This window comes from Ammodytes marinus (assembly GCF_949987685.1).
Source record: "Ammodytes marinus genome assembly, chromosome: 5".
Classification (NCBI taxonomy): Eukaryota; Metazoa; Chordata; class Actinopteri; order Uranoscopiformes; family Ammodytidae; genus Ammodytes; species Ammodytes marinus.
Genome location: NC_137234.1, coordinates 15,771,329 through 15,795,300, shown reverse-complemented (window position 1 = coordinate 15,795,300; position 23,972 = coordinate 15,771,329). Strand labels below are relative to the sequence as shown.

Below are 23,972 nucleotides of genomic sequence, written 5' to 3'. Positions count from 1 at the left end.
AAAACTGCTTACAAATTTTGAATTTAAAACTTCATGCCATATAAAAGAGCTTCATAGTATACCTGCAGTTCAACTGAAGTGTTTAGCCTACAATCAGTTTTGGGAGTCATCACCTTTGAGAGTAATGGTCAAAGTCATACAAACTTGCAGGCTCCAGAGATTAAAAATGTGTCTAGAAAATAACTGGACTTGATTTTCAAATGACCAACAACACTAACAGAAGGCTACACCAACTGTGCCTACATTACTGGGACAACATTTCAGTGGTTACACTATGTTTATGAGAGTAAGCGTGTGTAGCATGGCGTGTAGTAGGCCCTAATTGGCTGGACCTACTGCATTTCCCAGGATCCTCTTTCCTGCTCAGCTTCGGCCAATAAGAAGACCGTTTGTTGAACGGGCGCTAAATCTGTTTTCTGTGTACCTCATTCTCCCGGGGAGGAAACACCATGGACCTAATATAAGAGGGATACATGTTGAAACTGTAAGGAGACACGAATGTCTTTAGTTTCATCAACTTCAATGAAATACAACCCAGCGGTGAGACAAACTGAACGCGAGCCCACTGTCATTCGTGTCACCCTGTGTCGCGAGCGAGCAATGCTAAAGAAACTGTCCTCTGCTTTGTGAACTGAGCGCGAACTGCTAGCCAACTTGCTAGCTCAGCTTCCCAACAACAATGTCTGGTCTTCCTCAAAACAACTTGAAAGAACAGCTGGCGAGGCACAGCAATGCGGCTCAAAGCAAGTTGTCTCTAGCCAAACCAAAAACAGGGTAAGTGTGTTCCGTAAGCTCGCGCTCCTGCAAGGAAATAACAACGGCTAACACTTAGCTCTCAGCTGTCAGCTGTGCTAAAGGATAAACAACTATATATTAGGTTACCTGTAAACAGTAGCTTTTTAAGAGATTACTCTTGCTAAACTGCATTTGTCTTTTATTGTGTCATGTAGTAAATAACAATAATTGAATTGAATTAGCTGGTAGTGGGTTATCTTTGCAGTGAATGCTGCAGTATAGAATACATTTACAGATGTTTTGACTGTGTACACCTACTTGGCCAATAAAGCGGAATTCTGTCTCTGAATACTCCGCCCATGTAAATACTTAAACAGCTCCAAACATTACCATTTGTTGCCGTCATTTGCTATTGCTGCTGTTTATCAAGCAGATATGTAGCTCTTATAATAGGTCCATGGTAGGTAACATGGTCCATGGTAGGTAACATGGTCCATGGTAGTTAACAAAAATGCAGGTTATGATAACACCAAAGTTGAATGTTACCATTATTTAAAACGATAACATCTCAAGTTGATCAACTGTCAAAATAATTGTTCATGATTGTTTAAATTTTTTTATAGGGCCTTTTGCTTCAAAAAGAAGTCTTCATCAGGTACAACTAAAGTGGAAGTCCCAACCAAGGTAATCAGCTCTAATATGTTGTCAAACAGGAATGTCAATGTCCCTAAGAGCAGTTTGGTGACTCAATCTCCTTTGACATTTTCAAACAAGCTTGAGATACCTCAAAAATCCAAAATCGACAGCTTCTTCGCCGTAAGTTCAAAAGCCAAGTCTGACTCTACGAGCCCAGCAGTAGGCAGCGGTGTTCCTGAAGTCCAGACTCCTCCAGCAGTGTCTTCTATTAAGGTGACCACAGCTCCAACTAAATTCAACAGCCTGATTCCTAGCGGCACACAAGGCCATTCCACAAGTCTGGATGCATCTCTTGGATTCCCGATGGACGACTGGGATGATTTGGATGACTTTGAAACTCCTGTCAAAGCAAAGAATGACTCGAGCTGTATAGAAATATCAGGGAATAATAGCAGCAATCCAGTGTCCTCTCCTAGTGAAGAAAACCCACATTTCACAGGGAAACTGCAGCAGGATTCCTCTCTTATGACACCTGAGTTTTTCAGAAGTGAACAATCTTTTATGGAAACGGATGAACTGGAGCACAACGTTGAGAAATCTAAAGTTTCACCAGGGCCTAGTTTAAACCAGGACCTAGCAGAGCGTGAGCGGGAGGTTTCCCCCATTAAAATGACCAGAAGACGACGTCGTCCTTCGGTTCATCTTAATTCTGTCTTAAGTGATAGTGAAGAGGACACTGATGTGTTTGAGCCTTTTAAAGGAATGAAAGGTAACAAGTAGTTTTTTTGGGCAGCATTTGTATTTCATTTGTACATTGTAGTACATACAGTATGGGTGGGAAGCATTGAGCATATATCTATCTATCTATATATATCTATAGTCTTTATCTTTTTGCCTTTTTAGACAAAACAAATACATGGATTGACCCAAAAGTTGACAACTGTGAGCCTGAAGATGACTCTGATTACATTCCTCCTTCTCCGATCCCTGATGAAATCTCTCATAGTTCTTCTTCATTGGAAACAAGGTCAGTTCTTTCTGTTTATTTTGTACAGTATATTACCACTGTTCTCACACACACAAGTTCCTGTGTTTTAACTGTGAATAAGAATTGTCCTTATTAATCTGTATTTTCTGTAATCTATGATCACAAAGAGGTCAACAGTTTTACAGTAATTTATAGTGGGTACATGATGTTGTATATTAGATAAACCTCCACAGAGAATTTGACTTTAGTCTTTAATTTGACACAGATCTAAATTAGCTGATGCCAAACGCAGAGACAGTCCTGTGCAATCGAACGGACAGTACACACTACAGCAATCAAAAGAAAAAACAAGTAGGTGCTACTCCATCTTCTGATTTGTCCATATGGCGCTCATCTGATTTTCTCCACAGTTCATTCATTTTGTTGTTTCTTTCTTCTGAACACGTCACAGATGAGCAACTCATCGCTCTCATGGAGTCCATTTGTGCTCTTGTTGATTCCGTCCCTGAACACGAGCTAATATCTCTGTCTTGTGGCAGTGAGCTTTTGCTGAAGAGAGCTCAAAGGTGTGTACATTTGATTGCGGGAAAAAGCTACTTTTTTAATTCATGATATTTAATTATATCTCGGTATGATTGCAATCCTCTTGCCTCTCTCACACAGGAAGAGGATTCTAGCAACCGGTGGGGACGCTTTATTGAGGAAGCAGCAACCAGACAGCACTGTGATTTCTGAACCCAGCTTTAAAGGGAAATCTTCTTTTAACTGTGATAGCTCTAATGTTATGTCATGCAGCAGCTCCGCGCCCGTGGACTCCAAGAAGCCTCCTCAGAACAGGAGATCTTCAGTCATTGCTGTGGACTACGACTCCGATCACTCTGATAGTATTATTAATGTGAAACCCATGCACAGTAAAGAAAGAAGATCAGTATATGCGGAAGATGAGAGTATCTCTTACTCTCCATTAATCCAGGACCTCACAACCCCAACTCTTAATTTCTCTAAGAAAACAAGAACAGACCAGAGTGGCGGGGATCTGTTCTTTTCACCCAAGAATGCACAGACGGTTGCTAAGAACACATTTAAGACTCCAAGCGTCACAGCTGCAAAAGACACGGAGCCAGATGACTTTTACATTGACGACTTCGACATAGACGACTTTAATGACTCGGATATCCCGGATTACTTTGACGGACCCCCAACTCCGTCGGTGTCAAAACAAAACTCCAGCACCGCGACTAAAGCAGTAAGAGAAGGGGGACCAAGCCAGTCTTCATGGAAGAATAATCCCACAACTCCAACACCTGCTCCTGCACCCAAGCCTTCAAAGATCTGCTCTCCTGGTAAGTTAACATGGCATAAAAAAAAATTTGATATCTGGGTCGGTATTAAATATCTTAGTAGAAAATTAGTCTAAACTGGTCCCATATTATCACAGCCATACTTTTGTCATACTATTTATATAGTTTTTAATTTGTTATCTGTATCCTACAAACTTGTTTGCAGTAAATTAAATTGTTTTTAGCCTGTCTGTCTTTTTTGCACTAAACTACAAAAGCTGAAACTTTTGGTTGTTTATTATTATACAAGTCAATAAACAGAAAATGAACCGCTTACCTTTTTTTGATAATTGATAATTCGTCCTTTCTTCTATTTATATATTTTCAGCAAATATGCTAGAAACTTGTCTTTGGGATTTTTTCTCTCATTCTTTCATGATGGCAAATTGGTTGTCATTAGGTTTTGGCCTGTTGATTGAACAAAACAAGCAAATTGAATTTGTCAACTTATTAATTTTCTGACAATTTATGGACCAAATAGTAATCAGTGAATCAAAACAATTACCTTCAGATTAATCAAAATGTAAATGATTATTAGGTGCAGCCTTAGCTATTTACTCCCAAATGAGTATGAACACTAATTCATCTTTTTTAAATTCATTACTATATTTCTGAAATGATAATTACCTGATAAAGGCCCTGATTTGGAGAATTATGAAGAAGGTTGATGGTCTTGTGGTGCATTTACTGACTTAGTTTTAATGTTTTTCCATCACAGAACCCACCTACAGAAACCCGGCCCATGATCGCTTCAGAGGATTCAATTTCCCCCACTCACAGGAGATGATGAAGATCTTTCACAAGCGGTTTGGTCTTCACCAGTTCAGGTTCAATCAGCTAGAGGCAATCAATGCAGCACTTCAGGGAGAAGACACCTTTATTTTGATGCCCACAGGTTGGTACGGATCAAAACGCAGCCATGTGACAATAAATGTATTGGTCACCTGCTGTCAAATGTTTTACATTTTCTCTGTAATTGATGCATTTTTAGGTGGAGGTAAGAGTCTGTGCTACCAGCTGCCTGCCTGCATATCACCAGGAGTCACTGTTGTCATCTCCCCTCTCAAGTCCCTCATTGTAGACCAAGTCCAGAAACTCACTACACTGGATGTAAGGATGTTATTTCTCCTGCAGGTCGTTTGGATCAGTCATAGTATGACATTATTAATTGGTCAGACTCAGAAAATGTGGTTATTTTGTAAATTGTACATTCATTTTGTAATGTCCCACATTTCAGATCCCAGCAACCAGTCTGTCTAGTGATAAAAAGGAAACTGAAGCAGGGAGGATCTATATGCAGCTCTCGAGGAAAGACCCCATTCTAAAACTGCTCTATGTCACTCCTGAAAAGGTGATATACTGGGAATTTACAATTTTATAAATATTGGAATCTGTTTTTCTTGTTTGCTATTTATAACATTGGCGGTAACAATGAATTTTTACTCAAGACTGCTGCATCTTTATCTCCCCAAAGGTGAGCGCAAGTCACAGGTTGATCTCCGCTATGCAGAACCTGTACGAGCGAGGCCTTTTAGCTCGGTTTGTCATAGATGAGGCCCACTGTGTCAGTCAGGTGTGTAACTCTGCTTTATTTATTTAAACACAATCTGCAGTGTGCTTATAATTTTTGCAAAAGCCATTTTGAAACATTCCGTGACATTGACATTTTTGCAGTGGGGCCACGATTTTCGACCAGACTACAAGAAGTTGCATGAACTGCGTCAGAAGTTCCCCAATGTGGCGATGATGGCCCTGACAGCCACCGCCACTCCCCGTGTTCAGAAAGACATCCTCACCCAGCTCCATATGACTCGACCGCAGGTGTACGTGATCCAATCTTGGGCCCTGTCTCAGATTTTTAAAAGAGTCTTGTTTTTTCCTATTTTTGAATTCAAACAGCCAACAGCTTCTCATTTTCCATGTAATATATTTTCAGATTTACCATGAGTTTCAACAGAACAAACCTGAAGTACTCTGTGCTGCCCAAGAAACCCAAAAAGGTTGACGAAGACTGCATCACCTGGATCAAGAAGCACTACCCACGTAAATAACATACTTTACTGACCATGGTTATTTGCCTTGACAGTCTGTCGTAGTCAGGAATCAAGTGTAATGGATTATGTAATGTTAATTAAATTAAATTTGTACACCTTATGTCAAAAAGATGATGCTCTTGGAGCACTCCATATTAAGGATTATTTTTATTTGATACAATCCTTGTTGATTAAACTTGTAATAAATTAAAACAATGCTTATGTTTCAAATTTTCACACTGGATTTTATTTTGATCATGTGATTTAAAACCCTGCATTTGACTTTTAATTTTTTTTTTGTATTAACCTGCACCTCTGCATGTTGCAGGTGACTCGGGCATTGTCTACTGCCTGTCCCGTAATGACTGTGATGCCTTGGCTGAGAGTCTGCAGAGAGCGAAGATCTTAGCTCTGGCGTATCACGCTGGCCTGAGCGACGGTGCCAGAGAACATGTGCAGACCAAGTGGATCAATCAGGACGGCTGTCAGGTGAGGTCACCACTCAATTACTGACATAGACAAAGACTACTAATAGATGGTTCTGAATATAAAGCAACGAGTATAAAAATAACAGTAGCTATGAGATGGTGACATACTCTCTATTGAACAAGCTTGGTCAATATATGTTTATAATCTGTTTAACTTTTTTTCTGCCAGGTCATCTGTGCCACCATAGCCTTTGGCATGGGTATTGACAAGCCCGATGTGCGCTATGTGATCCATGCCAGTCTGCCTAAGTCAATGGAGGGTTACTACCAGGAGTCCGGTAGAGCTGGCAGAGATGGAGAGATCTCTCACTGTATTCTCTTCTACTCCTACAGCGACGTCGTCCGCATCAAGAGGATTATCGGCAGTATGTGGCAAAAATAACAGCTTTTTTTTATTGCATGCAAAAATCCATGTAGATTACTTTTGTCCCCCCAACCCCATTAAATAATTCAAAGCATGTTTACAGTAGTCAGGTAAACTGAGATGGTTCTTTTTTTTTAATCACAGTGGACAAAGAAGGTGACAGATACACTAAATCGACTCATTACACCAACCTACACAGCATGGTGCACTTCTGTGAGAACCTGATGGAGTGCAGAAGGATTCAGCTGCTGGCATACTTTGGGGAGATGAAGTTCAACAAAAGCTTCTGCAAGGAGCACTCGGATGTCAGCTGTGACAACTGTTGCAGAACCACTGTAGGAATTATTTCTTAATTTTTTCATGAAAAATGTTCATTCTACTTAGCCGTTACTAAATAAGCTACTAATGTTTGAATGTCCCTTTTGTGTAGCAATACAAGATGAGAAATGTTACTGAGGATGTGAAGAAGATTGCGAGGTTTGTCCAGGAGAGCTGCGAGAAAGTCGGAGCAAGGTTTGGCAGGACAGCCCAGCAAACCCGGCTGACGCTGAATATGCTGGTGGACATCTTTTTGGGTAAAGAACATGTACATGCTTGCGTGAAAAGAGGCATTAAGCAGCTGTTAATCTTGCATGATGTACAGTTATCTGTAAGCTGTCTTATGTGGGGATTTGTTTGTTTGTTTGTTTGTTTGTTAGGCACAAAAACTGCTAAGTTACAGACAGGAATGTATGGGATGGGAGGAGCCTACTCTAGGCATAATGCTGACCGTCTCTTCAAAAAACTGGTTCTGGACGATGTCCTAATGGAGGATCTCTACATCACTGTCAACAACCAAGCTGTGTCTTATATCTCTGCTGGACCCAAAGCTACTAACGTGCTGTCTGGGCAAATGCAGGTAACCTTACATACAACATCGACCTAGAAGTAGAAATGTAAGCTCACCTTTTTAGTGTTACATATTAGTAAAGATATTTTCACGAACTGGCCCTTGTCTCATTGCAGGTGGAGTTCTATGAGACAGAGAGTGCGTCCAGCATCAGGAGACAGAATGCTGTGACCAAGAACGTCTCCCAGAGAGACGAGAAGGTTCAGCAGTGTCTGAAGGAGCTGACTGATATGTGCAAGCAGCTGGGGAAAGCTTTTGGCATTCACTATTACAACATCTTCTCCACCGCCACCTTGAAAAACATTTCAGGTGATTTCTGAGACTGTTGTCAAGACCGTCTTTTCAATGTCACAATAGCTCATATGATACAACAAGCCTTTTTCTAACTCGTCAACTCTTTTCCAACCATTAACAGAGAAGCTTTCTTCTGAGCCTGATGTCCTCTTACAAATCGACGGTGTGACAGAAGACAAACTGGAAAAGTACGGAGCTGAAGTCATACAGGTCCTACAGAAATACGCTGAGTGGCAGCTGCCTGGTAAGGGACTCGACTATTCATTTCCTTTTACTGGTTAACTTTTCACTTGTGCACATTGTGGCATTAATCTTCTTTGTTCTCCGATACAGAGGAGAAGCCTGGCAATGGTGAAGAGGGGTGGATAGACATGACACGAGGCCGCGCACAGTTGGATTACGAGGACGACGAAGATGGCACCGAGTCGTCCACATACTTCCGTGGTCAAGGCGGACAGGGACAGAAGAGAAAGAAAGCTCCGTTCTTCAAGTATGCCAAGAAGAGAAAAGCATATGGCGGCAACACAAGTGGCAATTCTAAAGGGTCTGTTGTGTTTTTGTCTTTCACGTTTAATCATCTAGTTTGGGGATCATGTTTAGTAATAAGCTTCTCTTCATAACTTGAACCCTTATTTTCTCTTGCTGTGCTGTTGTTGTGGTTTCAGTCGTGGCTACAGCAGCAATTCATCGTCCAGCACCAGAGGCGGATATAAAGCTGCAGGCCGGGGGTCCAGGAGCTCAGCGGCAGACACCTCAGCAGGCAGGAGACCAGGCTTCCTGTCCGCCCCAACCCCTCGAACCAACCAGCGACCCTTCTTAAAACCAGTCTATTCACACATAGACTAAGTCCACCTACTTCTGCACTGCATTTCAACCAGTTGATTTTTGTAATGGTTGTATCTAAACTGTTGTAAAATGCATGTTCTGTACTGTTATTGTGATGGTGTTTGTCCATATTGTATATTTTTGTAAAATATTTTTTTTTCACTGTACTTTTTATATTGTAAATTATAATTTCTGATATTAAAGACAAATTCAAATTATATCAGTGATAATTGCTTCAACTTGTATACATTCAGAAAATCAACATGTGGTGCTGAATTTCTGTTTCTACCAAAAAGCAACCAGAAACCACATTGCATTTTTTTTTCAATGTTTATTTCAAGTTTGAATAGTTTTCTTTAATGGCACCAGTTTACAAGGGACAATCGGAGAGAAACAATATTTTATACTGACTTGTACAGAAGGTTGCCTACAAACATGGGTTTCGGAATGGATCAGACTGAACAAGACCTAGATTTGGCACATGAATTCATATATAGATATACACTTGTATAGAAAATGTAATCAAACAGCAATATTCAATCCCAGGATAGAACACTGCAGACTACATAAAACACCACCAGTCCTGGATATGCACATACACTTATTGACGCGTATGCACGGTCCTGTGGGTCTGTCTAGGAGCCGGCAGAGGGGCAAAAAGCAGAACAAGATGTCTTCGGTTACTTGCAGCAACACTTCAGTTCTGCATGCATCATCCAGTATTAATAAGACAGGGATTTGGCCAGGAACAAAATGTAGGTAGCCAATTGTGTATAAATCACATAATCATCCAAATTAGTTTGGTCATTCTTCACTCACATAAATATCAACAAAACCCAGAAAAGATCATTTTTGAAGGACAACTAATGACAATCTTTGAAACTTTAGACATGACTGTCATATATGTATTGGTTTCCAAGACTTCCTATAAGATGTCTATCTGATGATCACTGAAAATATGTAGAAAAGCATAGGGAGTTGACATAATTACAAGAACCCCTCACTGTGTTGTTCATTCCAGCACAAATTATGATCTCAGAAAATGACCTCTTTGACACCGCCTTGGTTAGAATTGAAAATAGGTTTTACAAATGTAGGATTTGTTGTTAATTGGAATTGCATTGCACCGTGTGACTGTTACGGAGTCCAACCCCCTGTGTATTCACTTTTAACACAAGAATCAAGGCTTCATCTTCCACATTGTTTTTTTTGGGGGGGGAAGGATGAGCTGTTTCTGATTTTTAAACCAATGGATGACAAAACTCGCTCTCTAGAAGTCGCACACAAAACCGTAGCCATCTCCCATGAGGTAAAATAACTGTAAAATGTGTAAATGACACAGCAACTGAAATGTAAAACTCAGGTTTGTCACAGGAAATGCCTGCAAAGAAAAATTTTGACAGATCTTGGGCTGCCCGTTGCCCGTTAGAAACTGTTTCCAACAGAGATGAGCACAGGTTTGTCCTCTGTTGGCCTGGGATATTTGAGGATGGAGTAGTCTGTGGTACAGTTGATAGGGATGTTGTGTCTTTCGTTCTCCATTTCCTTCATCTTTGACACTTTGGTAAACTGCAGCGTTAGAATCCAGGCACAGGGAACAATCTGTCACTTACCAATGAAACAGCAAAGAAAAATAGCAGAACAAACATCCATCGACAAGAGCAAAATTTATGTTTTTATAAAATGTTATTAATGAACAAATGTCTCGTGGTTACATCATTGTCAAATTCAGAACAACAGAAATTTGGTAATCATTATTATTTTTAGAAACAGGACATATTTGACGTTTTTAAAGTTTGTAAATCACATATTTTTGCTCTTACAGCTGATTATTGCTCCATGAATAATGCTGCCTTTTTTATTTTTTATTGTTGCATGTTCAGAGAGACCACTGAAGCTACATAATGCTGATAGATGTATGAGAAAAAACACCTTTCGCACACTGACCTTTAAAAAGATAACAACTCAGCCTGGCTGCACTGGTCGGTCATGCTGACCTCCATGTCAGTAGATAAGTAATAAATATAAATATGAAGTATGAATGTACACCAAAAAAATTAAAGGTCAACCCTGCTTCACCCTACTCCACCAGCTGTTAGGACATGATGTGCTTCATCTTTGCATCCGCTATTTACTGGACGAATCCAAGTTCATAAAAAAAAGTAATAGCTTTACATAAATAAGCTTTTGCGATGTATGTAAGATAGGTTTTTTGCCAACATAGCTCTCACAATAAGACACTCCCACCTGCATTGTGTTGGGAAACGTTGGTGCCCCAGATAGCTGCTGCTTGTGAGGGATAATGAGCTTCGGGAGTGGATCCAGCCACAATGCCAAAGTGCATGCTATTGGTGGTCAGGTTTAGACCTACAACTAAGCCGAGGACTGACACACCCAGCTGCAGGTGAGTGTGGGGTGTGAAATAGCAGGGCCAAAAACAAGCTATAACCTGTGCAACCATTAGGAGTAATGAGTCACTAAGTGCCTTCCATTCACAAACTTTTTTATTTTCTTTCTTTAATCTCACTTTAAAAGAAGCAGACTGATCACTCAAACATCTCTCTGGGGCCTTTAATATCCCTAAGTCATCTATTCCTCTTTCCTTCAATTTATTCCTTCCTCTAGCCTTCAAGTCTTTTTTCAAGATGTTTTACTCCTCTTTTTAAAACCTCCAATGCTATCACCTTAAGTCTTATTTCCATTCCTACAAAACAGACACACTAAAACCGGCACTCGGTACAGAAGGTAAATAAATAACAATGAAAAAACAAAACAGATTTTAACCAGAATCCAGCAGCTGTGATGGTTATTACTCCCTGGAGCTGTGAGACAGAAGAGACTGACCAACACATCTTACCTCAGATATATTGGTTGTCTGCGTTTAGTCTAGACAATGTGAAAATAAAAGTGGACAAAAGTAACCAAAGCACATCATTGAAAAAAAAAAAAGTGCATGAGGTATCTGAGAAAATTAATTAATTAAAAAAATAAAGTAATTTCCTCCACCAAACAGGTTACCCTGTCACATTTAATTGTTCATTCTTGATTTATAATTGACAAAATGATTTGTTTAGGGCTGCAACTAACAATTACTTTCATTAGCGATTAATCTGCTAAATACTTTGTAGATTTAATGACTAAGAATTATTCAAAAAAAGCCAAGAAATCCCATTGACATTTTTTAGAACCCAAAGATATTCACCTTAAAAAGCAGAAAATCACATAACCAACCAGAATATGTTTTTGTTTTTCTTGAAACATGATGATTTTTTTATTATCAAAATAGCTGCCAATTAATTATCCATCATTGGATTAACTCATTTGTGGTTCTCTTTCACTCATTCCTAAATCAATTGCAATTTGACGATGGGTCAAGGAACAAGTAGGCCTAGTGCATATCCATATATTAGGTCAGGCTCACAGTCACCTCTCTGAACTCTTCAAGTAAAATTAGAAATGGTTTAATTCTGAAAGGTGAAAATGTGTTTTCTAGATTATTTGGTATTTGTGATGTTGTAGTGATAACTACACATTTATTTATGCAGAAGTTCATGGTTAAAATGATCATTACTATTACGCACACACTGAAGGCTGATTCACTGCAGGTGGAGTGATGAGAGGTGCGATCAGTGTTAAGTGGAACCGGATAAAAACCTTTTTTTTAGTCCCCCTCCCCCCTATTCCACATTTTCATTAATGCTTCGGACCTTACTTGAAACACAGCGCTAAAAAAGGTATAATTTAATCTTCAATAACAAAATAACATTTCAGTTCTGTTAAAATATACATGAAAAAACCTGTCAATATATATTAGGAAACAAACTACTTTGTACAAAAAAGTACATCATTACTCTTATTCTATTAATAATGATATAGTATGATACATAAACCTTAGAGCAAGGTTGATATGAAACCAAAATAAATCATAAACTGCTCATATAAAGAAATTCTTGAAATTCATCAACTTGATGAAAAAATGCAAATCAAATGAGAAGGAGAAATAAAAGAACAACCAAAGGATGAGCACATTCAAGAGTACTTAATTATTAAAATCATAAGAGCATTGCACGTCTATCTAGACTATCATCTATTGGTGCCAGTGCATCTGCTCGTCATGAATGTTTCTCTAACCGCATCTGAAAATACTGGGTCACCTAACACTAATCGGTACTGGTTTGTTTTACCATATCCTTATAAAATGTTAGAAAAACAAACCGGTTTACATTGTACACCATTGTATACTTAAGTGTAATCGTGTTTTAAAACGACCCAAAAAATTAAGACCTGCCAACAGTCATCAACATATTATTCTCAATATAAAGGCATTTGGTAATCCCCCTTTGTTCTCTGTTCATGAACCTTCACTATTATTCCCTTCTGATCGTTGTTTTCTCCTGATGAGGTGACTCTGCTGTCTAGTTGACTTCTGATGTGGATGAATCAATATCAGAAAGATATTACAGGACTTTGCCTCCGACATACTTCATCACAGCAGTAGGCCAAACATAACTCACTACCGTTTTAATTTTAACAGCGAATCAACTTCCTCTATTACCTTTTCATCATCCCATCTACTTTTCTTATGCAAATACATGTTCTAAAAGCAATAAACAATGTATGAGGGCAACGTATCATCCGTTGCAATCTTCCGTTCCTAAAATAATTCAGTTCTTTGAGTACAGTTTTGGATTTTTTTCCTTTGTGTTATTTGAAAAAATAAAATACCTGAAATGACTCAAAATTAAAAATAAAAATTCAAAAAATGTCTTCTGGCTTTGTAGAAAAAATCTAAAAAACAAAAAAACAAAAGCGAAACAAGAAGGTGGTTGGGTGGGAGGGTGGTTTCGGGGGGGGGGGATGAGGGTTAACTCAAAGTGGAGGAGTGGGTAAGAGATCCTGGGCCCGGTGTTACCAGGAGTGGTCCGAGCTGTATGTGTCTGCAGGAGGATGGTGAGAGAAGCAGGGTTCATGGTTGGGACGAGGCCGCGCTCCATCACTCCCCGGAGTCCTATCAGTCTTCCCAGACCCCCCCCCACCCCCTACCCCCGAACGGGCTTTTTACGAATTCTTACGACTTCATTCTTCCTCTTTAATGAGCAACCCGCCCACCCAGCGGAGCTTGCAGGCAAACCACCGCCTGAGGGGACAAAAGTATTCGTAATGGAACTGCTCAAATTCGGGGGTCTGGCGGATGTCACGTAAAAATGCAATGTCGAGGTCTGACTCGGTGAGGATGATGAGGAGGAGGAGCAAGACAAAGAGAAGTCCAATGGTGACAAGGAGCAAACGCAGGACACTTAAGACAAATTTATTCACCTGTTCCACCTCGCTGAGGGCCGTGTCCCCCCCTGCTGCACCATCCTGTACACATCTACCATCAAAATCCCCCCCTTCCCCGCGCATGGGGGTGCCCGCCTCCGACTCCTTCTCCTCCTCAATGCTGCAGGGCGCCCCGTTGACCTGGCGTGACACAGCCAGATCCATGCTGTGCTCTGCTACAGGCGTTGGCAGGACGCTGTCTGAGGGGCTGTAGGCCTCGTCCGAGATCACCGCAGTCCTATCGCCGCCATCTGTGGCCTGACTCCGTGAGCGTGGCATGAAGCAATCCCCATGGGACACGGAACGCACCGGTGTGGAGTGGGCACTGTCACGCAACGACTCCAGACCTTAAAGGAAGGATTCAGGGAGGGGGAGGGGGAGGAGGGAAATAGACAGGAAGAAAGGAAATGTGATTGATTGGTCCATTAACACAACACACAGAGTACACTCACAAAAGGCTATATTGAAATTTGTCTTTTCGCATATCCCCTCACACACCACTCCAGAGGGGGTCCTCATACAGAGTATCCATACAGCGCCCCTTGAGCAGTTTAAGGACACAATGGTAGAGATGGTGGGCAACGTAGATGTAATACCAGCCAACACTAGTTTTACAACCTCATGGTAACTGGTCGGTCCCTCTTTCCTCTAGGCCATCCTACCACCATTACACACATTTTACGGGCCCTAAAGTAATGGCAATTAGCTACCCCCGGTGATGACAGACAGCTGCTGTCTACCCTCTATGATTTAAGATTGAATCCATGCCTGCTTCAGACACCTCTCTCCAGGCATTGCTTTTTTTCCCACGCTCACGTATCATATAAACAACTTGAGTCTTAGAAACTCCCGGAAAATGAAAAACTACAAATTTGGGCTTCTGAATGTCTCTTTGTAGATCCCGATAGGCAATGGCTTACAAAATCTCTTCATACCAGAGTTGAAGGACCGAGTTTTTGTGGACTGGAGTGAAAGAGGACTTTGCTGTATTGGAGATCTTAATGTTAATGATACATTTGCATCTTTTCTTCAGCTCCAAACCAAATATAACCTTCCTCAACCACATTTGTATTGCTACATTCAAGTCAGGCATTTTGTACTGGAGTGTGTCCCAGAATTCGCAATCAAACAAAAGAGTAATGTTTTTTTGTTTTGTTTTATCTCGCAATCAAACTCAAAACATTTGATATCCCGCCATGTTGCCATTCATAATCCGTACTAGAGTGGTGTTTATGGATAAAACACACTGTAGCTCTGATTGTAAATGCTGACAGGTTCCTTCTGTCCCACAGAGGTCTGTTACAGGACACAGACACACCGTCTCCAACTTGAGAGCAGAAATCTGATCTTGTATTCCCCAAGAGTCAAGCAGACAGAGGGGAGTATTGTCAAAGTCGCTCATAAGCGTCTGTCCCCTAATCATATCCAACCTAGGATATCATCATGTTCCACTTGTACTGCCAATCTCATTCACCAACCACAGAGGGTACAAAAAACACTAATAAAATAAAATAAGCCAAGCCTGCCTACTGAAAAAATAGCCTCTTCCTCTTTATATATATTAACACTTCCTGAGTCCAGATATCTAATTAAACAGACACAGCACTGATTGGATATTTAGGTTTCTATATTTGTAATGGTTATTATAAAATCTTGGGAACGCAAACCACATGGCTCGCTCTTAATTTGTAGGAAGGGTTTACATTTTTCTCAAATATGTCTTAGAACAGCAATTGAATGGCCTGTCCATACTAGATGAGTCAAGGTAAGCAGGCAACGACATTCGGAGGAGGGAGATAGGACACCACTTTCCAGTTAGACATACAGTACATATCAGTGTGTTAGCCACTGACCTAACCAAAGCTAAACCCAGTCAAGGAGAAGGAGAGGCTTCTGCTCTGTGCTCTGGGCCCCGCAGCGCAAAATAGCAGTGAGGAGCTTGGGTGGAGCTTAGACCTGAGTCTTCCGTTTACAAAACAATACCAACAAATGCTACTATGTTAAATGCAGCCAGAGAGAGGAGGACTGTGCAGATAAACACACCACCACATATTATAGTGGGGCAGAAGTTATCATTGAGAGGGATTATTTTTGAGTGAGTCTATCATTGAATTATATTGTTGCATAGTATGCCTTTAAAGACCCCACTAGAAATGGTATTGCAATATCATATAATATTAAAATATATGACAGATGTATACCTTGCTAAACTTATTCATCAATGCATTAGCTTCAAAGCATGACAAATATACTCGACTGTTATTGTACACCTGCACTGTACAGTATGCAAAGCCTCGACTTCATGTCATATAAGATGGCATGTGGTTGAGCCCTTTGCTGACGATATCACATTCTTCAGAGTGCCAAAGCAGCAACATTACTCCTTCACTATAAAGAGAAGGGATTATAATTCATCTTTTGTTGAGGAGGCAAATCATGAGAAGGACTTTTGAAAAATATTGCAGAAAAAGCAGTACAGATTATGTCCAGCTTCTAAGCCTCTGCTGACATGCAGCTCCTGTCAAGTGAAGAGAAGAGGCTTCTGCGGCCATCTTTACTCAGTGTTGATCTGCCTCATCATTTTATGTTGTGTTTACAACAGTCAGGCAATAAGCAGAGAGGGGGTTTAATTTGTATTTCCCATGTTTGCAGCTTTCCATCTGAAACACTGTAACATAACTATAAATACACCAAGTAAACACAGCATCAACCCCCCCCCCCTCCCCCTGAAACACTTTACACTGGTTGGAACCAAATATAGCTGCTACATAGAGCCCTCCAATCTTAATTTAAAAAAAATACCCTCATCAAAAGCACCAAAAAGAAATACCAAAAATGCCTGTCCAATTACTGTAAAGCTCCAGGAGACAGAGACAACCATACAGATCGTGACGCTCCTCTCCAATCCTACATCGAAGAGGCAGAGATCGATGTTAAAATAGACAAAGCCGATAGCGCCTCCTTGTAAAGACGGAACCCTGGCTGACTTTGTGATGAGTTTACCTGGAGGGTTGCTGGGTTGAACGCAGGGCAGAGGAGTGCCAGGGAGAGGGCTGATACTGGCAGACTCCTCCTGCCCCGTCAGGGACGGGTAGAGGGGCAGGACGCCCAGGGCCTTGCCCAGCATACGAGGCCCCAGGCTCAGAACGCGAACCTTCACATCCCGGTAGCAGTGGTTGATCATCCGCAGGTGGACATTCACCCGCGTGGTGATACGGATCAGACACTTCACCATGGCTGCAGCATGCACGTGTTAAAATCCTGTCCTTACGATCCCTGTCCCTTCCCGGAGTCAAGGTAACAGTCTAGCTGTGTGTCTGTGGGAGGATGGTTGTGTGGATGGGTGTGTGGGTGTGTGTGTGTGTGTGTATGTATGTGTTAGGCCCAAGGGCTCTGCCTACGTCGCGGTTTACATAGAAGAGTGTGTGAGGTAAAACGGTGGTTTTCTGCAGCAGTGCTACAATCGCCAGCATTGGCCTGAGCTGGCCGGGCCCCTCCCAGGCAAGTGACATACATGGAGACCCAAGACCTAGGCTATTTTCAGCTGGAGTATTAATACCACCGCAAGACACCCAGTCAGCACACACTGGGGGTGGGAAGCTGTTATAGCTCCCTTGAACCCACAGCAAAATACCCTCTACATGCACAGTTCACCAGCTTCTGACCTCTATTTATCTCAGTGTACATAAGTGTACAAAGAGTTCCCGTTTGTACTTGAAATAAGAGCCAGAGGGTTTCAATCCTGGTTCTACCCAAAGCCACGCAGGACTATACACCTGCTGTGTCCATGTCAGTAACAGAGTGAGACCACCTGTTCTACGCCAATAACCTGCAGGTGGACTAAATAAGTGACTTTCGCTTGCAGCTGTGTCGGCAAAACAAATTCTGACACACACATACACCTCAAAATTCTGTATTGAAGTGGAGTAGGCTGACTGACGCACACACCTGCAATAACTCACCAGTGCTATAAGCATGAGTGGGGCCAAATGGTTCTGATTACAGCATGTGTGTGTATATGCGTGTGCGTGTGTGTGTGTGTGTGTGTGTGTGTGTGTGTGTGTGTGTGTGTGTATGTGTGTGTGCGTGTGAGTGAGTGTGAGTTTGTGTGTGTGTGTCTGTACTGTATATGAGTGTCCTCATAAATAGGACTAATGGCTCACTGAAACATTTAAAATGTTGTGCCAGACAGTTTGTTGTAGCAATAGCTTATTATACCCAATTATATCTGAAGATTGGATTATAACTGCTTCCTGGACTAGGTATATTTTGGGTGGTGTAGTTGACTTCTTACCCTCCATGATGGATATGTGCACAGCTCTTCGACGCGTGCGCGGTACACTAGTGAGGCGAGGCCCGTGGGTGATGGATGGACAGCTTCTACTGGGCACCAGGCCAGCCCTGCAGAGACAAACACAAGACACCATTGCACAAACACCAGCGCTCAGACAGACAGCTACGAGTGGAGGTAACTCATACTGTAGCCAGTAGGTGTTGCTGTTATAAAGACATCTACAGTATCTTGGGGCCTAGGAAAATGGAGGAAAATTCAACAGAAAAGATAATTCTGAGGGAGACCATTCTGACCTCTCCTGAGTTTACAACTCTACCTGTGTATTTCTGGAGGTTCGCGTTTGATTTTGGCACTCTGCTCCATCACCTCTTTTGCCACTCGTCCACTGTTACAAAGCACAGAGACGATGCTCAGGATGAGTTTCACGTACACACACGGACATCCACACACACACACACACACACACACACACACACACACACACACACACACACACACACACACACACACAACCAGTCACCCTAGTAACAGCCAATGCCATGAAAGCCATCACTGCTGTGGATCAGTATAGTAGATCAGCACAGTACATGGACATCATGGTTGGATTAATCCAGTGAATTCAGCTTTGTGTAACTGAATTATCACCAGTCAGACAAATGCACACACAAGACTTATTATATCAAAACAATGATCATGGTTTGCCCTTCAACAGTAAACTCAATTTTGAACTAACTGGGCATGTCATTTCAGTTCATACAAAGTCTCCATATATGAATATTATCAGATATCGTGTGAGGCAAAATTATTTTGATTTTGATTGAGGATTTTCCCGACCTTACACTGGTTGAATAAGACTACTTTCTTCTTTAAAGGCTGAGATCATCTCAATTAAAATATATTTTCCTTTATACATCTAGTTTTATTGAGCTATATGCAATTAGTTTGGGTTTTAACTACTGGGGTTTGGAGATATTGTTTTTTTAATGCAGAGCATTACACATTTAATATCGTTCACCCATCATAATTTGGTGTGAACTGATCCTTTCATAAAGGACAGTGTAGTGGCTCATACAAGGTGATAATGCCCCATATGATCACTCCCCTGCATTTCCCCCTTTGTGTCTTCTATCATCTGAGGCGTCGGTCCTATATAGTAACCTGATGTAATACAAGGCCAGGAAGCCACGTCCACTGGGAACACTTCTCTCCACTTCCAACTGTTTGTATTTCCTCCTGTGTCCTCCCCTCCCTATCATCATTCATGCTGCCTTGTCGTGTACTCTACCTGTAGCGGAAACGGCTGCCCTTGAAGAAGAGGTTGCTGCTCGACACGGTGCGAACCTGACTTGACTTGTCAAGCCTGATGGAACAAGAAAGGAAAAAATGAAGAAAAAGACGTCTACGGCACATAGGTAAAGGAAAAACACAAGTATTAACTTAAAAATAGAATATAAACAATTCCCTACTCATACATGCAAGAACTGAGCTCCTAATATGATCGCACTGTTGACGTGAATAAAACATGTAATGTTTGCTTTCTGAATCCCAGAAGAACAATGCAGAAACTAGGATCAAATACCTTCCTATTCAATTATGCATGTCTTCTCCTATAGACACTGCGTCCGTGACATGGCTCCATACAGTATTCAATATGTTGATATTGTCATAGTAAGTGGGACGTTAATGTTTAATGAGTGCCATTTTGCCTTAAAGGGATACATGTGCTCCTCCTCTTTATCACATACGCCCTCTTAGTTCCCCCCCCCCCAGACTTCTAATAAGTGGGAGGCTGATAAAATATTATCTGCCACTTGACAGAAAGTCATCAAAAGGTCACATCATATTAACTCCATCAGTGCATGTGCTTAGCTCTGCCCTTCCAGTGGCCCCTTTTTTTAAATCACCCTGATTCAAGCTGGAGAGAGCAGGGGGAAACCATTATTCATGTCTGAGACAGGGGAGCCAGCCATATCTCCCGGAAGTGCTTGCAGTCTCGTGCCAGCGCACTCTCATTCACTAAAGGTCAGAGGCAAGTCACACCTCATTTTCCCACTGACAAACAACCCTAGAGGAAAGGGCTTTCGAGGGCACGGAGGTATGTCCCACGTCACTCAAGGGTGCAGAGCAGGTCACACTACCAATCAGCAGGGATGTAAAAAAAAGTTAAAATCAAGTGAAGGAAGACATTTGCGGACTCACTTGTAGAACGCTTGGTTCTCCACTCCACACTTCCAAAGGTGCTTGCATGCTTCCGGTGTGGGCGCAAAGTATGTCAAGATGATCTGTTTGTCCTGCAAGTTGAAAGTGAGAGAATGTGCAGGGAAATATAACAAACTGATGCAGAAAAAAACACTGTCATTAGAACATGCTCTCCTGAAATGTTTCCCACCAACAATTCATGCTCTCACCTCCTTCTGATTTGCATATACGTGGAACGTCTTGCCCTCAAACTTTAGTTTGGTCACCTCGTTCCTGCGTGGCAAAGAGCGCATAGCAGTTACGCATACAGCAAATGGAAATGGAAAACCTCAGACCTTCTTTAAATATTCATGACGAACACTTTGAGGTCACGTAAACAGCCACGGAGCTCTACGTTTGGCTGACAAAACAAACAACTGATAAATATTCCCTGTGGACGGGGAATGGGGGAAACCTGAGCACTGCTGAAGGCAAACCTACCAAAGCCAGAATAAATACAGCAAACATTATTGTAAGAAGAACCCTCTCAGCAAATTGCAAACAAAAACAGAAAAAGGTACATGTTAATAGAAATGCATGTTGTGTATACATATTCAATTAGTCAATAGAGCCTCTTGCTGAATTTAAATCAGCAGGCATCTATTTCAAGTAGAGGCTACTGGTATTAAACTAGAATCTAGCTGATGTAATTAGCCATCTGTGCACATGCTAGCCGCCAGCTCTTGACACAGATAATGACAAGCTTTGTTGCTGTGACTGTACAACCAGCTGTAGTGCAGACACGGTTTAATGTAGAGCGCCCTGCACATAGAAGGTATTTCAAATCAGGTAAATTCAAGGTTTGCAGACAGTACAATGTACTGCAAGTACGCTACACAAGAAGAATGTTGCAAATTTGGCTCACCACTTGAGAAAATGAACCCTCTTGTTTCCCTGAAGCACCACAAACCCAAACGGCGTGAATGACAGGAAAGCTGGGTTCCCAGAAACATCCTGAAAGAAATTCCAAGAACATAACTGAAACGCACACATTTAAACACACACAAAACCACAACATAAATCAGACTTCTATATTAGCATGACCTGTAAAGTTGGATAGTCGAACAAAATGTTTATGATCTTAAAATAGCACCTCAGTGCTTGGGACAAACCTTGCATGGATGTGGATCAACACCATATGTCTCCAGCATCTGGGCTTTCTGCAGGAAATTTCGCTCTGAAGTTTCAGGTTTCTGTCCACTAAAGGGAGAGCAACAACACACCGAACATCTGTGTCAGTCCAACACAAACATGAAGGATGCAACACAAAAGTCTCGGAAGGCCACACACTGCAGCTAGACATAAGTGATACCCAAACAAACAAAATTAAGGTAAGGCTTAGAAAATATGGGATGATACATTTGAAAAACACTGGCTGTCAAATCTCGTGGTGAAGAAGGAAGAAACCACTAGTGGGCAGCAGAGGCTCATGCTGGTTGTCACTGTGCTCCTACAGTGATAAAGCTTGACTTTCTTGATGCCATTGTACCTTTATTGGGTTTCACTGTATAACATTAAACAGACATCTTTGTTTTCATTTATTCCCACCAGCATTTTATTTTAAACTACTAATTCACTAATGTTGGACAAGACATTCAAATGATAAAATACTGCGTACAATGAAACTCAGTTGTGGACAGATATCCCTGGGTGAAGGTAAGTAAGCCCTTCATCAGCTTATTTGCTTTCTGTGAGAGATATGCGCTTGTTTCTCTGTCTCTGTGCGTGGACAGAGCTACTTTATATCTGCTCTTTTTTAATACTGTGCTCTGATCATCGTTGCTGAGGCAAGAACTCATCACTTGTAATTATACTAAAGAGCAGGCGATGAGTTGGGTACAATCTAACCAAGTTATTTGAGTGTATAGTGAAGTAGACATTGCTTTTCCCTCCTATCAGCTCGAATAAGCGACTATAATCTCTCTTGGCAAAACCTGATACAATCCAACTGTGCCTCATTACTGGAGTCAATTACATAAATGTCAGAGGAAGTCCGGGTATATGTTCCAGCCAGTAATAGTGCATAATCCCCAGGTATGAGGGGGGGGGGGGGGAGGCAGGAGAGAGAGACTAACAGTGGAGGTGAAGTTTTTACAATTGCGGCTCTTACATCAGCTCTGTCTTGTGTAAATCTGAAATCCGGCGCTCCAGCTTCTCCGAATGTCTGGGGAAGAACTGGAATTTGGAGCTGTAACCTTCAGGATGCTTCCCAGGGTCGTAATTACCAATCTCAGCTGGAGGGAGGATTAAAAAAAGAAAAAAAAAAGTTCAATGTTAAATATATTCCCAAAACATTTGAAAGACAATAAAAGATCAACATGATGAGTATACGCTTTATGGAACAGCTGTGAGCCTGTGAGGACAGGTTTATTTGTGTTCCTTCATGCCACACTGCACTCCCTCCTCGGATGACCCTGATGACTGAGGCGGAGCTGACCAGGCAGCCCATGTTTAATTTATCATCCCCGTCCTCCAGAAGACCTGCCTCTAGTCTCCTCAGACACTGTGCTTCCTGTGATGTATGGTAGCCGTGCCCTAAAACTTCACGTGTGTTGTGTTATTTTATGCCTGTGTGTGTGTGGGGAGGGGGGGGGGGGGTGGGGGGGACGTGCTGTAAGGATGATCAGATGCCTGATTAGCACATCAAAGACTTTATGATTAAGCTTGATTTCTCGTTGTTTACTAAAGGGCGTGATAGTGACTGAACTAATTATCATTCAAAGAAGAAGAGCATAAGTCACTTTGTATGAGTCAATATCAGAATGGAAAATCTCATCCGCTGATTGTGCAATGGTTATTACATAAAGCATAGAGAATCTTATGTGTGACTAAAAAACACTGCAGGCACATTCTTTGAATAACACTATACAGTACATTTTCTCTCGCCTAATACAGCCTGTTTCCACATAAACATCGATTCGCTTGGCCTGCAGCATTTATCATACCGGTGAACTGCAGGGCACTGTAAAGGCCAGGACACACCAGTCCGACTACCCGAAAATGGAGACTGCCGATTCAGGGAGCTCCAGTCTTCCCGTCGCGGCCGAAAAAGTGCAAAGAACACACCAAACCGACTGCTGACTTTCCGTAAAACAGAGGTCAGGGACGCAGTGCGAGGCAGAGAGTGGTGCAAGTAATCTCCATCTGTCACCTTCCATTACCTTGAAGGATGTGGGCAGCGAGCATTGCCGCGTCCGAGGTTTTGCACAAGAGCCGGCCGTGGTAGAGGTCTCTCTTGATTTGCAGGAAGACGAGATATCTACGAAGGAAAAGGACAAAGAAAATCACATCAGACATTATGACCGGGCCTGCTCATAAGAATATGCTGATGATATTCATAAATACCAAACCAAACCACTCATCCATCTACATTGCTCAGTGAAAACACAGAAAGGAATAAAAACAACAAGGAAAAAGAGCAGCAAAACAACAAACCAGATACATTTCAAAGCCTGTTAAATACCAGCCCCCTATGGGTGGTTTGAATATTTCTTTTTCAATTTAACTGAAAAGAGGGTTTTGTTTTGGG

At 41.6% G+C, this 23,972-nt stretch overlaps 2 protein-coding genes across 2 annotated transcripts in view; one reads left to right on the top strand and one right to left on the bottom strand.

Moving 5' to 3' along the window:
* Nucleotides 1-463: 463 nt before the first annotated feature.
* On the top strand, nucleotides 464-8,699 carry blm (BLM RecQ like helicase). The gene is made up of 21 exons (XM_080028231.1): nucleotides 464-774; nucleotides 1,359-2,140; nucleotides 2,275-2,398; nucleotides 2,625-2,710; nucleotides 2,811-2,925; nucleotides 3,023-3,702; nucleotides 4,418-4,594; nucleotides 4,691-4,809; nucleotides 4,937-5,050; nucleotides 5,174-5,272; nucleotides 5,374-5,522; nucleotides 5,636-5,742; nucleotides 6,061-6,221; nucleotides 6,390-6,585; nucleotides 6,729-6,919; nucleotides 7,015-7,159; nucleotides 7,283-7,482; nucleotides 7,590-7,782; nucleotides 7,889-8,011; nucleotides 8,101-8,311; nucleotides 8,433-8,699. The coding sequence occupies exons 1-21, from the start codon at nucleotides 680-682 to the stop codon at nucleotides 8,611-8,613; spliced, it is 4,248 nt and encodes a 1,415-aa protein (XP_079884357.1). The 5' UTR covers nucleotides 464-679; the 3' UTR covers nucleotides 8,614-8,699.
* A 4,969-nt stretch (nucleotides 8,700-13,668) lies between these two features.
* frmd5a (FERM domain containing 5a) overlaps nucleotides 13,669-23,972 on the bottom strand; it is a gene marked incomplete at both ends in the record, with an annotated part of 55,194 nt that continues 44,890 nt past the window's right edge. Inside the window, 10 exons of the mRNA XM_080027649.1 lie at nucleotides 13,669-14,258; nucleotides 18,206-18,312; nucleotides 18,522-18,590; nucleotides 19,491-19,565; nucleotides 20,405-20,496; nucleotides 20,614-20,677; nucleotides 21,309-21,397; nucleotides 21,556-21,643; nucleotides 22,554-22,677; nucleotides 23,605-23,702. Coding sequence (XP_079883775.1) covers nucleotides 13,669-14,258; nucleotides 18,206-18,312; nucleotides 18,522-18,590; nucleotides 19,491-19,565; nucleotides 20,405-20,496; nucleotides 20,614-20,677; nucleotides 21,309-21,397; nucleotides 21,556-21,643; nucleotides 22,554-22,677; nucleotides 23,605-23,702 — 1,396 coding nt within the window. The remainder of the gene's footprint in view (nucleotides 14,259-18,205; nucleotides 18,313-18,521; nucleotides 18,591-19,490; nucleotides 19,566-20,404; nucleotides 20,497-20,613; nucleotides 20,678-21,308; nucleotides 21,398-21,555; nucleotides 21,644-22,553; nucleotides 22,678-23,604; nucleotides 23,703-23,972) is intronic.